The sequence below is a fragment of the Thermobia domestica genome, chromosome 6 (assembly GCF_964235325.1).
Source record: "Thermobia domestica chromosome 6, izTheDome1.hap1.1, whole genome shotgun sequence".
NCBI lineage: Eukaryota > Metazoa > Arthropoda > Insecta > Zygentoma > Lepismatidae > Thermobia > Thermobia domestica.
Window position 1 is genome coordinate 36,698,973 of NC_137459.1, and position 16,227 is coordinate 36,715,199.

The window sequence follows — 16,227 nt, forward strand, 5'->3', positions numbered from 1 at the left end:
TGTTTAATTTGTTCCTACATAGTACAGGATATTTTCTGAGCCATGAAATTTTTTAGATTCTTTAAACGATCGTCCACTTTTAAACATTTCTATACATGAAGTCAATGGATTTTATGGTTATGTGAAATTATTACTTGATCACTGATATTTGTTTAGAACGGTAAATTTTCCGGAAAATTTTCTGAAATGGAAAACTTTTCATCTCACATCACTACTTATGACCATGTATTAGTCATTTTCTACATCATTATTACTTTAGAATTGTTTATAAATTACTAAATCTATGATAAATGATATGTTTGTAAGTGTAATTAATTTCTATTGAAGACAGTCAAACAATAAGTAAATTCAATTTTACTCACGCGGTTTTTAAATGATATTGCTTTTATGTTGTATTTTCTTTGTGCAAGGGTATAGTTACAAGAAACAAGTTAAAAACTAGCAGTAACCGTTGTTGTTTTGATGCTGTGGCGCATAGGTGTTGAGTAACTAAATACCTTGTTAGTGTTTATAAATGTAATATTTTTATATTTCTTAAACACATTTCTAAGAGACAGTAGCTCAGTTGATATGAGTATTTATTGCGAAAATGAACTAGCAAAGCTTAGGAAATAGGGAAATAGTGTTGAACACGTTCAGCTTTAGCAAAAGCAAAGAAAAGTGTGTGAAGAAGCCACTCCCTTCTGAACTTAGGTAATGTGAAAGGTGAGGACGTAAATATAATTTGTATTTAGTGTATGTGTGTATGCATATCGGTATCATCATACCAGCATCTTTAGAAATTAAATAATGTGATTAGTGGGTACAAATTTCCATATATAAGTGGTGTGATATTTTAATTAGTAATTACTTGAAGCTACACCCAATTTGATGTGTTAATTGCCGTTTGAAGTGCTAATGAGCCTATCGTATTATTATTTTTTTTTAAAAAAATATTTTTCTTTTATCATTTGAGATGTGTTATTTCAAAATATGAATATTGATTTTGGGCAGAGGAGACGTTTGTTTGAAATAAGTGTTAGGGAGTTTCGAAAGCCATACTTCCGTTTTTGGTATCCATGGGGGAGGGGAGAAGGTTACGGAAACATATAATTGAAATGATCCATTTACACCTAATTTTTAAAAACTGTGGATACCATGTATGGAAGTTAAACTCTCCAATGCTAGAAAAATAGAAGAAAAACGTGGAAGATATTCTGAGCTTCATCACTACAATGGTACAAAACATACAGTCTTTTCCCATAGAACACATTTTGAATCAAATGAACTATGCAGTACAGGACGTGTGAATCTTACTGTGTAATCCATTTCCTCAGATCCAAATATGCATTTCCAAACCGTCCCATTTCAAGCTGACACAAGATAATTTTTAGTATAGATTGAAAGCTAAAGCTTAGGTTCACATAATTATGGTCATAGTACCTGATTTTCAAAATCTTGAACTATTAACAATAAATGATTAAAACTCATACATTGTGATGAAATTAAAATCTTCTGTAATTTGTGCGGTAGTAAAATTCTAATGAAAGCAATAATTCTTCAATCCGGTTGATAAGGATTCAGTAACATCAATTCATTATAAATAGTAGTAACAAAGACCAAGTTGTCTACCCGTAGATCATATCTTTTATTCCTGACTTATGCGTCCCTATTAGCTAATATAAAATCATTCTCAAAATTATCTAACAAAATGCTCTTAGAATCTTCATAGTGATGCACTCCATTCCTAATTGCTTTAAACCAAACTGAACATGGTGGCAATAGTACATGAGGTAAGTTCTTAAGGGATTAGACTTATCAATACCTATTAAATCACATCTTCCTAAAATTTCTCGGCAAATTTTTACTTTGACTCCAACTGTGACTTCAACCGATTCATGTGATCCGGTTCCCGGAGCAGTTTAGGAATCATTCCTAAACTGCTCCCGGAACCGGATCACATGAATCGATTACAATTACTAACACAGTGAAAGTAATGTACGATGTTAAGAATTATACTATAAGTACAAGGGCCACAATGTTACTATACGATGTTAAGAATTATACTATAAGTACAAGGGCCACAATGTTACTAAACATCAATTCAGGTGAAGCGGTGACTATGAATTTTGAGATCTAAATGGGGGGCTACCGTCCCCAACCCCCCCGCTCAAGTACCATAAAAACATCCAAAATAATAATAAATAATCAAACCACTACTATAAAGCTAAGATAAGAAGGGAAAAATTTAAAAAAAAAAACACTCGTCTCTAATCATAAATCAGTGCATGACAAAGAAAAAAAAAATTACATCTCAACAAGACAATAGGACAAGCAGCAGCAAACCAAATACTTTGCCTAATACTCAAATGCAAAACAAATCAAGAATAAAAATAATATGAATTAAAAAAAGAAAACACTCACCATTTCCCCATAGGAGAAATCTCATGAATAATGAACTCATAACTGCTGATTCCACACACGAAAAAATAAGATACCAAGAACACATGCACAATACTCAACATTACTGAAAAATGTTCCTTTCCGCACACACGTCGTTTTATTAAACCGAGCACACTTGCTATTATTACAAACAAGAAACCAATAAACGTCCACTTTTAGAATACGTCGAAAATATCTTCAGTTTAGACCACAACTATGATAGGTTTTCTCTAACTCAATTCAACCAATTCAATTACGCGCTTCTCGAATGCCACAAACAGCAGCACACACATACATGCACACAGAACATGTGACTACTAACCAACTACCATAGGACTACACAGACACCTAGTGGGAAAAATATGAACTAAGACGTCACACCAAAGGCACGAACAGTTCTAACAAGTGACTCACGCACAAACAGTTCCAGGAAGTAACTGAACCTATAAGAACCGATTAAAGTCACAGTTAGAGTCAAAGTAAAGACTTACCAATTCCTCTATGAGGGTACTAGCCGGAATGTCATCTACACGACCACTAAATTTTGTTAATGATTTGACATCGCTAAACTTCACCGGTATATTTAAAAATTTAATATTACTACTAGCTGAACTTGCGCTCTCTACACAGTGCATCATTCACATATGAGCATGAATCTCCTTGGCATTCCTCACAACATCTGTGCATGTTCCTTTACAGGCACAAGTGAAAGACGTCTTCACAAAAATCGGCAAGGAGTACCACAGGGGGGATTTTTTTTCGATTATTTTTCAATATCTCGCACCGTTTGCAAGATTGAGCTTACTTCCGGTTGGAGTTTCTAATTCATGTATGATGAGTATTTTCTTTCTCCTTGCATGCAGTATGTGATAAGCAATTACATTACATACACAATTAATTATAATGTCAGTGATATATGGTGTTCATTGGACAAAACACTCCAGATAATAAAGACTCATCTTAGCCTGAAGAAATGGTTATCCTTCGTTTTCATTATCATGTTGCAGTAAAACAAACGCCTGTGAGATATATAACCCCTGTGTACAAATAAGTGGTGTTGGAATATGTAACTCATAGGATATGACGCTTTATTCTTTTTAAAAATTTCAACACTTCCAGTGTATCCCTAAAAAATGTAATAAAGAAATAACGGCCACGTTTTTTTTTTTTCAAATATTCAATTATAACTGGACAATCTACACAAAATTGAATCGAACAGCGAAAACGGCACGTTTCTAGCACTTGTGGTTTTTGAGATCTCATTGTCGAAAGGATTGGAAACAAACATATAAACTTTTCATGACCACACACATGTAAACCTAGCATTTTAATATATAGAAGTTTTAAAGGTCTTAATTTTCTAGGTTTTACCTGTGCTTTAGTTCGTTCGTTTTAATTCGTTTTAGTCTTTCCTTATCCGTCTCACTCTCGAGGTCCGTACTGGTATCTTACCTAGCTATGCATTCCTGCGTGCTTTTGTTGTCAAACTCCTGTCTGTCGTCTGCATGTGAATCTGGGGCAACTTCTCCTAACTGAAAGATTCGTATTGATCATGTTGCTGGTCTTTAATTTACTCTTAAGATCCAAAACTTCCTTTTGCAACTCTGAGATTTGGGGTGAATTATTGTCGCTTCGTGCTTCCGTTACATCAAACTTGCTTTTCCGATTCAGAGACAGTTCTTCTAGTTTGATACTTTGGCATTGCTAATGTTGTTCCATCTTAGCAGTCTGAGATTGCTCTAATGGTTCTAATTTATTTCCCATCTGAATAATTCTTTCATCTGCAGTATGAAATTTTGAAGGTGCAAGGTAGGAATTTCAGAAGAATTTTCGTCTGCTCTAATTTCTTGAACAGGCTCCATTCATTGATTGGTGTATATCTTTTGCTGATTTCTCAAGAATATATACCCCGTTTTGGCCAGTCTTACTATACTTCAGATCTAATCTAAAGGTTTCCTGGGCGGAACCATCAGACATATATATAACGCCACAGTTCATTTTAAGAATATCAAGACAAAATTAGTCAGTACCTATACAAAGATCATTTGTAGAATTATACACCAGCTTTAAGATTCCTCTAACACCCTGTATTTCACGATAGTTGTAATTTGCTTTAAAATTCTGTAACATATTTTAGTCTCACATGCCGTCTTGATTCGTAATCACTTGTGTTCTATACAGGGTGTTTCAAAACAACACCGACAACGTTTGGGAGGTGATTCCTGACACCAAGATAAGACAAAAAGTAAAGACCAACCTGGGTGTACAAATGCTTCCTTTTGGAGTTATAGGCTGCCGAAAACAGAAAATGAACTTTAAAGGTTCATAGCTCCAAAACTATGAGACCTACCGTTGTCGGGTCAAGACTTCACTTAGGAACTAGTATGTGCCCTATCCAAATATCCAAGTTTCAGAATCCTGCGATACTTCCGCAATAATTTTTCTAGAGGTAGTTGGTGAGTACCTCAAGTTATATACCCGTAGCCAACCCTCTATAAAAATTGTCGCGTGAGTACCTTAGGATTCTTAATCATGTATTTTTGGATAGGGCACATACTAGTTCCTAAGTAAAGTCTTGACACGACTATGTACCCAGGTTGGTATATACTTTTGGTCTTATCTTGGTATCAGGAATCACCTCCCAAACGTTGTGGGTGTTGTCTTGAAACACCCTGTATGTCGATAATTACGTAGTGACTGAACTGTTTCCTCGGTAACCAAATCAATGTCGTGACAACTGATAAACAATCATTTCTACCTACCAGGGTTGGCAAAAACCATGGTTTTTATTGAAAAACAAAAAAAAAAAAAAAAAAGTTTTTTTTTTTTGTTTTGTTTAAATCAGGTTTATTTGGTTTAAATGATTTGCTCTGTATATTCATATCATATATGGACAGAAATAAGTTTGTTTCGCCTTGATGTTATTATGCAACAGCCGGCTTATGCTGGAAGGGGCCACATAAGCTTAAAACGAAATAAGAACTGATTCTCGAGTTACATCCGAGAGAAATTGTCCTCCATTTGAACTCGGAACCACGACTAATTGGCCACAAATGCGATACATCTGCCGACTCACTCACGAAGGAATCCTGATAAAAATACGTTGTACTGATCTTTACATTTTTCTTAATATAACTGTCAAGAGTCATTTCAAAAGGACAAAAAGATAAACAGTTGCACAAGTGAAACCATTATACAGAATTACATATGGACAATTTCAAAGTACTACGGAGTACAGAAGAACTAATTTAGTTCAAGTTAGTTAACAACGGCTTTTGTTGGTCCAAATTAAAGAAATACAACGACTTAATTTGCATATCAGTAAGAAAAGTGAATAAAGATACGAATTATTTGAGTCCACTTTGGCTCAGACTCATTTATACATAATTCGATACCAAAGATACTTCTCATTTCACTAAATGCCTCTCGTGGGGTCTGTATTGACCCCCCCCCCACACACACACACAAAAAGACGGCATTTCGATGTATTTTATCAATAGTAACATTGAAACAAAACAATATTTAGAATTTTCCTTTGATTGCAATTACATAACAATGATAACAATTACAAAAAAATCACAAAACAAACATTTATAAACTTATATTAAAAAAGTTGCTTTTGTAATATAATCTTTTTGAGTAATGAATGGGGAATTTAGGTCTGAATATAATACGAATAATATACGGGAGTGAAACGTGATAACCCACAAATGTGTGTTCATCAAGATTTTACAAACACTTACACTTTTACGAACATTTTTCGTTTTTTGGTTTAAACCAGCTTTTATATATATATATATATATATATATATATATATAAACCAGCTGGTGTAACTGAAAAATTAACATTTTATGACATTGAATATTACATTTCTTTCTTTTCCTTCTACTACGTGGATAGTGCAAGTTAAGATAGCGCTTTTTGCACTAAATGAAAAATGAAATAAACTATATGAATACACTTCATCGTTGTTGTATTCGATAACTCCAACACCACTACTAATAGTAAACTTTGTACAACTCGACTAAGTTGTGTTATTGCCTCCTTTACCACAATATTTCAGTGTTAAATTCTGAAACATACTTATATATGGTATGAACCTCATTTCACTTGGCTCGAAATACTTACAACAAGTATCACCCCCCTCGTTACTTGCGTACTTTCGCTTTACATTACAGTGCCTCCGCTGGTCCAGAGTTACTTACGGGTTTAATATAACACGCTTTCGGATTAATACAGTAATACACTTCCAGAATAAAGGAAGTTAAATGAAATATTGGAAGAATCCAATCAACGTGTCGCAAAAACAGGCAACTTTACTATACAATCATAGGTCACATTGCTTACTTCATGCACCCAAAAGCCAAAAATTTTTGTTATTTTATTTGAATAGAGATTTGCTCTTCATCACAGTCTTCTAGATAATTTAGGTGTATTATTTAGTTTTCCCCCTAAATTAATTGGTAGTAACTGGCTCACTTGGCAGTGATTACGATTCGTTATTTGCAACTACAATGTAGTCATGAGTATAAATATAGTGGGAACGTATGACTTTAAAATTACAGTGCGTAAAACACGAAACAACTTGTGCTAGGGGCCACTAAAATGCACAAATTCTATCTGACCGAGTCAGGGCAGGAATGCAGCAGGGTGAGGGGCCAGGCAGTATCGAGGCGTTGTGTCCATAAGGAGCAGGCGCGTCAGCGACGGTGAGTATACGCAGAAACCAAGTCGTTTATAACGGCTCTCTGTAAGTCACAGTAGTCTGGGGCCGTCGATGGAGTTGGGGGACATTCGAAATGCCATCCTAATTTAGCACAAGTTACCACATGAAGAATCAATTTAATAATAATAACTCTCATCATGTGCTCTGCTATTTGAGTGTGAGAAAGCCTTTGATAGTGTATACCATGGTACTTAAACTATTACCTTCGTTTCTGCTAATAATTACTTCGTTCCAAGGAGCTCCTCAAAGTTCCACTTTATCTCCACTAGTGGACATTTTATACATAAGTGACATACCAACTATGACTTTTAATATGTGCACTTGTCACAGCCGTTTTCGTCTGTACTACGTTAATACAAGCAGTCAGTAATAGCTTGCAACGTGCAATAATAAAACCATTCTCAATATGGTGTAATCTCTGGAAACTAAAGATCGATAGTTGTAAAAAGATAAGCCTTAGCCAACCATCGAGGATTGCAAGTTGTATATGAAGAAACTCATCAGTATTTGATGTAAATGTCTTCGAAAAGTTGATACGCCCAAACTCAAATGAAAAATTTTTAGAAGTTAAACTTAATTCAAAGCTTAACTGAAAAGTACATCTCATTATTAAAGGGAAAATAAATAATAGGTGGAATAATTACTAAACTGTGCTCTTGAGTGCGTAGTTCAACACTCAAAATCTTAACTTATATCACCATCTTTCATCACCACTTTTAGTTACATCATTCTACCGATATTTCAGTTCTCCATTTGGAAACGTTGTGAAGTGGAGCAATGACGCAAACTAGAATATATTTTGATTACATTAGTATGTCACTCCACAACCTATAAATAGAAAAATTGGGACTGTGTATTTTGTGTTATACTTGTCCATATCTGACATAATGACTTTGCGATAGTGCTGCTATTCACTAATAAGAAAAAAGTTATATGAACCAATGCTCAAAAGTGGATAGTTTCGGAGTTATAGGGTGTCGAAACCGTGAAATAAGTGAACTTTAAAATTTCATAGCTCCACTACTATGGGACCTATCGTAGTTAGGTCAAGACATCACTGAGGAACTGGTATGTGAACTACCCAAATATCCGTGTTTAAGAATGCTCCAGTACTTGCACACCAATTTTTAGAGAGAGAGGTCGAGAGTGATCAAGTACTCCTCAACAGCCTCTCTAAAAATGATTGTGCAAGTACCGGAGGTTCTGAAAGATGAATGTTTGCATAGTTCACATGTTAGTTCCTCAGTAATGTCTTAACCCGACTAGGATCGATCCTATAGTAATGGAACTATGGACCTTTAAAATTCATTTCGGTCCATAGTTCCACTACCATATATAATGCAGATACCAAAAACATATAAACATATATATACAGTATGGTGCTAAATTCGTTGTACAAAAGCAGAAGAGTGATTCCTGAGAGTAAAGCAAAAAAAAAAAAAAAGTTCCAATAACCATAGGGCGAAAACCTCGTCGTTTACTTGTTATAGGCTGTAGAAATCATGAAAAATGAATTGTGAAGGTTCATAGCTCCAAAACTATGGGACTTCACTTAGGAACTAGAATGTGCCCTATCCAAAAATGCGTGTTTCAGAATTCTGAGGTACTTCCACAACAATTTTTGTAGAGGGAGTTTGACTGCGGGCCTATGATATAAAGTACTCTCCAACTACCTCCATAAAAATTGTTGCGTGAGTATTGTAAAACATGTACCTGCCTTAGGATTTAAAACATGCTTTTGGATAAAGCACATACTAGTTCCTAAGTGAAGTCTTGACCCGACTACAGTAGGCCCCATAGTTTTGGAGCTATGGACCTTTAAATTTCATGTTTTCGGCAGCCTATAACACGTAAACGATGGGGTTTTCGCCGTATGTTTATAGGAACCTTTTTGTTTGTTTTACTCTCAGGAATCACTCCTCTGCTTTTGTACAACGAATTTGGCGCCATACTGTATATATATACACACACATATAAAGCGTGTATACGTCAGGGTTCACACTGACCTTGAAAGTCGGGGAAATATATATTTTATAGAAGTCAGGGATTATTTTTTTCAACTGCCGACATAACATATGACGAATACCTCAAAGAATAAAGACAGATTAGAATCATCTTTAGAAAAGAAAAGCTTAAAAAATGCTGCGAAAACGTCAGGCTTTGAAAGAGGAATAAATTAAATTAAAAATTCAAATGCTACAAAAGAAAAAACAGTAAGTTAGGTTTGTTATTTGTAAGTAATCAAAGAGAAGACCAAATTATAATATAATGATCTTTATCTTCATCAACGTATCAGAATGCCGAGATAATAAAGATGCTGGTGTATAACTATTATTAGGCACTAGCGTTCCGTTGTATTTCAAGTGCAGGAATTTTGACTCATAGCAAGTGTTTACAGAAGGAAGTAAACTTATACTATGCAAATTTTTACTTTGGACATTTCGTTCATTTTATTCGATTCAGTGAATTGGATCTTTTGGTTCTGGTGTTGAGAACGTATCTGCTCTTCCAGGTTCATTACTGGTATCGAGTCACGTGGTGACTTACTGTTGCTTTTCTGTTTGTGCGCGATAGTGTGGATATGCCTTGGCATCATGTGGTCTTGCTTATGATTTGACCATGTGTTCTGCTTCGTGATTGGAGGTGCATTTCGTGAGTGTTGTAGTGGTACTTTCTTGTGTGTGTTAAGCTGTTTTCCTGGCGACACATGTCTAACGTGGTGGATGTTCCTTTATGTTGGTTGCCAACATTAGTATGTATTAATGAAGTTTACACTGTTTTAAAGTGTTTTTCGTCACTCTTGTTAGTGGAGCATGCACCCAAAATATTGATCAATGGTGATGCAGTTCGGCTATTATATATGGAGTAGAAAATTTTGTTGTTCTTATCATATTGGAGCATATTAATTCACGAATCAAGCTGCCGAACTATATTTACCACACTAAAATTTCAGGTAATTTTTTTTTTTTTTTTTTTTTTTTTTTTTTTTTTTTTTTTTTTAATGTTAGGAATTCTGACGCGTGTTCCTTTTCAAGTACATACTTTTGTACGACGTTCATGTTATTTTTATTTTAATTGTTGTTCGGGGCGTTAAAGAGGGCTTGCCCCTCCCATCTCATGTATAAAATCTGATATGTGGTTCATATTTTTCATTCATGCTGTTTTGTGTCTTTTCTACTTTGGCTTTCGGGTTTCTTATTGTGTGCCCTTAATAGCAGACGAGAAATATGGTGGTTCTTGCTGCAGCTTTCTTTATTACTATTTTATACATTGCATATTTCAAGTTTTAATAAATTTAGAACTGTGTTACGATGGGAAGTTCTAAATCTATCAGCATTGGAATCTCGCAGTGTTTAAAATAATTGTAGAAACATTACAGTCTGAACCACTATGATTTCCTTCCGATTCGATTCGTGAGGAACTGGTTCCTAGTGATATTTCACGATCTGATCCGAAGAACCAGTTCCCTACGAATCGATTCATTGAATGAAATGACCAAAGTGAAATTTTTCTTATTCTGTATTAAAAAATTAAAGAGAAAATGTTGGACGTCTATGGGATGATGGGGACTGATTACTTTATTTTTTTTTAACCTAATTGTAAATGATAATATGGGAAATGTCAAGGGTCAGGAAAATTTCCTTAATCAGACATGTATTTAGTTTCTTCTAAAATTTTCTTTACCCCTTTTTACGTTTTTTCTTATTTTCCTTTCTTTTGGAATCAGAGTATATACTTTTAGAAAAATCATAGAAAAAAATAAGATACAGCCAAAAACATAATATGAACAAAAAATCATTACCGAAGAGACGGCGTAACCATCAGCGGAAAGTTGAAGAGTAAAAATTAAGAAAAAAAACAGGAGAATATTACGTATAAATGTAAATGTTCAGTTTAACAACACTGTGTGAGGGAAATTTAACAATATCATAGGAGTAAATTTCCTGAATGAGGCTAAGATTGACGGGTGGCCAACTTAAGAAGTAATATCTAATATTATAGGGAAATTATAGGTTCCACGTAAATAAGGCCAGATTAGAAAACTGGTCAAGTTAACAGCTTTTACTATACATTCTTGTATTTTTTTCAGGTTACAATGATGAAATTATTGGTTGGTGTGTTGTTGCTAGCAGTACATTTTGCGACATCCCAATTTCGAGGAGATGGTAAAGATATAGAATGGAAGTGTCCTCAGTATTGGGTACAGTTTCAATCTTCGTGTTATAGGTTTATTAAAAGTCCACTGCGACCGCGGAATGAGGCGAGGAGAAATTGTGAGGTACGTATTTTGAAATTTCAATGACTTACAAATCGAGTGTACATAATTGTTGTGTAGTTTATTTCTATGTGAATGTTTTCCTTTCTGCAGTGACCGATTACTGAAAAGAACAGCAAGATCTTTCGCGTCATGATCATAGAACCTTGCTTATCTTTTCTCTCTCTCTCTCTCTCTCTCATAATCTCTCATTGAAATGGAAACTAATAAATCTATCACTTCTAGTTAGAATATTGAAGATTCCTCCTCCTTATACTGCTATTGAAACGAGAACTAATAAAGAGGTCACTTCTAGTTGTAATATTGAAGGTTCCATCTCCTTATTCTGCTATCGAAACGGGAACTAATAAATCTATCCATTCTGGTTAGAATATTGAAGGTTCCATCACCCTCTTAGCTCCTTATTGAAACCAGAAGTGAATATTGTGGGTTCCAGCTCTCCCTTATTTCCCATTGAAACGAGGATTAATAAATCTATCACTTGTGGTAAGATTAATGGAGCTTCCATCTCTCTCTTATTCTCTCATTCCAACTTGAACTAATGAATCTGTCACTTCTGCTAAGAATAGTGAAGGTTCCATCACTCCATTGGCCTTCTATTGAAACAGGGAACTGAATGTTGGAGATTCCACCTCTCCCTTATTCTCGCATAGAAACAGGAATTAATAAATCTGTCACATCTAGTTTAAATATTTGAGGTTCTATATTTCTCTTATTCTCCTAATGATACGGGAACTAACGAATCTATAACTTCCGGTTAGAATATTGAAGGTTCCATCTCTCCCTTAGCCCCCTGCTGAAACGTGAACTAATAAATCTATGACTTCTAGTTAGAACATTGAAAGTTTTCCTCGTTAGACTACTATTGAAAAGAGAACAAATAAATCTATCACCTGTGTTTAGAATATTGAAGATTCCTTCACTCCCTTAGACTCCGATTGAATCGGAAACTAAATATTCGAGGTTCGACCTCTTCCTTATTCACCCACTGAAAGGGTAAGATATAAATCTATCAATTGTGGTTAGATTAGTGTAGATTCCATCTCTCCCTTATTCTCTCATTGAAACGAGAGCTAAGAAATTTATCACTTCTAGTTAGAATATTGAAGATTCCTTCTCCAGCCTATCCCGATATTGAAACGGGAACTATTAACTCTATCATTTCTAGATAAAATATTGAAGATTCCTTCCCCTCCTTAGACTCCTATTGAAACGAGAACAAATAAATGTATCACTTCTGGTTAGAATATTGGAGGTTCCATCTTTCCCTTAGCCTCCTTTTCAAACGAGAACTAATAAATCTATTACTTTTAGTTAGATTATTGAAGGTTCCTCGTTCTCCTTAAACTCCTATTAAAAGGAAACAAAATAAATAAATAAATAAATCTATCACATGTGTTTAGAATATTGAAGATCCATCACTCCCTTAGACTCCGATTAAAACGGGAACTGAATATTAGAGGTTCCACCTCTCCCTTATTCTCTCAATCAAACGGTAATTAATAAATCTATCAATTGTGTTTAAATTTGTCGAGGTTTCTTCTCTCCGTTATTCCCTTATTGAAAGGAGAACTAAGAAATCTATCACTTCTAGTTACAATATTGAAGATTCCATCTCCAGCTTATCCTTCTATTAAAACTGGAACTAATAAATCTACCACTTCTAGTTAGAACAGTGAAGGATCCATCTCCTCTTTATATTGCTAAATAAATGGCCGAGGGCTAACGAACCTATGAATTCTAGTTAGAATATTGAAGGTTCCATCTCCTCCTTAGCCTGCTATTGATACGGTAATTGATAAATTTATCACTTCTAGTTAGAATATTGAATGTTGCATCTCTTCCTTAGCCTCCTATTGATACGGGAGCTATTAAATCTTTCATTTCTGGTTGGAATATTGAAGGCTCCATCACTTCCTTAGTCTCATGAACTAATATATCTGTCAATTGTGGTTTCATTAGTGAAAGTTCCATCCGTTTCTTATCGCGCACCTGAAACGGAAACTAATAAATCTATCACTTCTGGTTTAAATATTAAAGGTTCCGTCACTCCCTTAGCCACTTGTTGAAAGCGAAACAGAATATTAGAGGTTCCTTCTGTTCCTTATTCTCCGATTAAAACAGGAAGTAGTAATTCTATCTCTTTGTTGTAGATTAGTGGAGGTTCCATCTCTCCCTTATTCTCTCATTGAAACGGAAACTAATGAATCTATCACTTCTGGTTAGAATAATGAAGGTTCGTTCACCCTTTTGCCTCGTATTGAAACGGAAACTAAAATTGTAGGTTCCACTTCTCCCGTTGAAACGGGAATTAACAAATCGTTTAATTGTGGTTAGATTAGTGGAGGTTCCCTCAGTCTGTTATTCTCTCATTGGAACGGGAACTAATAATTCTATCAGTTTTAGTTAGAATATTAGAGGTTCCATATTTTCCTTATTCTCCTATTGATATGGGAACTAATGCCTCTATGACTTGTCCTTAGAATATTGCATCTTCCATCACCCTGTTACCCCCCTACTGAAACGATAACTAACGAATCTATAACATTTAGTTAGAATATTGAAGGTTCCTTTCTATCCTTAGGCTCCTACTGAAACGAGAACTAATAAATCTATCACCTCTTGTTAGAATATTAAAGTTTCCATCACTCCCTTAGTCTCTTATTGGAACGGGAACTGAATATTAGAGGTTCCACCTTTCTCTTATTCTCCTACTGAAACGGGAACTAATAAGTCTTTTCACGTGTCTTGAGATTAGTGGAAGTTCCACCTCTCCCTTATCATGCTGCTGAAACGGAAACTAATGAGTCTATCACTTATGGTTATAGTATTGAAGGCTTCATCACTTCCTTGGTCTCCTATTGAAGCGGAAACTTAATGTTGTAGGTTGCACCTCTCCCATATTCTCCCATTGAAACGGGAACTAATAAATTTCCCGTTCCATCTCTGTTTTTCTCTCTTCGGGAGATAAATTAATAAATCTATCACTTCTAGTTAGAATATTGAAGATTACATCTCCTTCTTATCCTGCTATTGAAACGAGAAGTAATAAATCTATTACTTTGGATTGATTAGTGGACGTTCCATCTCTCGAAGAAACGTTATCTAATAATTGTATCACACTAGGTTGGATTAGTGGAGGTTCTCTCCCTCCCTTATCATGCTGTTAAGACATAAACAAATGAATTTATCATTTCTGATTAGAATATTAAAGGTTCCATTTGTCCCCTATTCTCTCTTTGAGACGGGAACTAATAAATCACTTCTAGCTCCATCTCTTCCTTAGCCTCTTACTTAAACCGGAATTAATAGATGTATCACTTTTAGTTATTACATTGAAGGTTCCATCTCGTCCTTATCCTGCTATTGAAACGAGTACTAATACATCTATCACTTCTGGTCAGGATATTGAAGGATCCATCACACCATTAGCCTATTATAGAAACGGGAAGTGAATATTATAGGTTCCACCATTCGCTTATTCTCCCGTTTATCCGTGAACGAATAAATCTATCGCATGTGGTTTGATTAGTCGAGGTTCCATCTCTGCCTTATCACGCTGTTCAAACAGAAGCAAATGAATCACTTCTGGTTAGAAAAATGAACTTTCCATCTCCCCCTTATTCTCTCATTGAAACAAGAACTAATAAAACTGTCACTTCTGGTTAGAATATTGAATTTTCTATCTTTTGAACCTTCTATTGATACGGTAACTAATAATTCTATCACTTCTGGTTTTAATATTGAAAGTTCCATCTCCTCCTTTTACTTCTCAAGAAACGAGAGCTAATGTTCCTATGAATTCTAGTTAGAATATTAAAGCTTCAATCTCCTTAGTCTCCTGTTGATACGGTAACTGATAAATTTATTACTTCTACTTAGAATATTAAAGTTTCCTTCTCCTCAGCCTGTTACTGATACAGTAACTATAAAATCTATCATTTCTGGTTGGAATATTGAAGGTTCAATCACTCCCTTAGCCTCTTATTGAAACCGGAACACTCCCGCCAAGTGAATTTTGTGGTGGAAAAACACCGTGTGCGTGGGTTTCCGCGGGGTTCTCCCGTTTCGCCCAACTTTCTTCATTCTATCATTTCATTTATTACTCATCATCACCATCTCCTTTAGCCTAACCGACATAGCTGTGGGACGTAATGCTCAAAGATTTCATTCCGTTTTTGAAACCGGAACAGAATTTTGGAGCTTCCATCTCTCCCTTATTCTCTCATTGCAACGGGAACTAATAAATGTATCACCTCTGGTCAGAATATTGAATGTTCTACCTCTCCCTTTGTCTCTTATTGAAGCGGGAACTGAACATTTGTTTTTCCACTTCTCCCATCGAAACGGAAAATAGTAAATCTATCACTTGTGCTTAGATTGGTGGAGGTTCCATTTCTCCCTTACCCTGCTGCTGAAACGGAAACTACTGAATCTACCACGTCTTGTTAGAATATTTAATGTTCCACCACTCCCTTTGCCTCTTATTGAAACAGAAACTGAATATTTGTTTTTCCACCGGTCCCGTATTCTCCCATTGGAACGGAAAATAGTAAATCTATCACTTGTGTTTAGACTAGTGGAGGTTCCATCTCTCCCTTATCATGCTCCTGCAACGAAAATTAATGAACCTATCACTTGTGAGAATATTGAAGGATCGTTCACCCCTTTGCTTTCTATTCAAACGGGAAATGAGATTGTAGGTTCTACCTCTGCCTTATTATCTCATTAAAACAGGAGTTAACAAATCTGTTAATTGTGGTTAGATTAGTGGAGGTTCCATCTCTCTCTTATTCTCTCATT

At 35.2% G+C, this 16,227-nt stretch overlaps 1 protein-coding gene across 2 annotated transcripts in view; it reads left to right on the forward strand.

Annotated features, from left to right (window-relative positions):
• The first annotated feature begins 453 nt into the window (after positions 1–453).
• Positions 454–16,227, forward strand: part of Cont (Contactin) — a 76,359-nt gene continuing 60,585 nt past the window's right edge. The window contains exons 1-2 of one of the 2 annotated variants that reach the window (XM_081761513.1): positions 454–705; positions 11,239–11,427. In XM_081761513.1, the coding sequence (XP_081617639.1) occupies positions 11,245–11,427 (183 nt within the window). In that variant the 5' untranslated portion in view covers positions 454–705; positions 11,239–11,244. The remainder of the gene's footprint in view (positions 706–11,238; positions 11,428–16,227) is intronic. The other variant, XM_081761514.1, reaches the window with a different exon arrangement.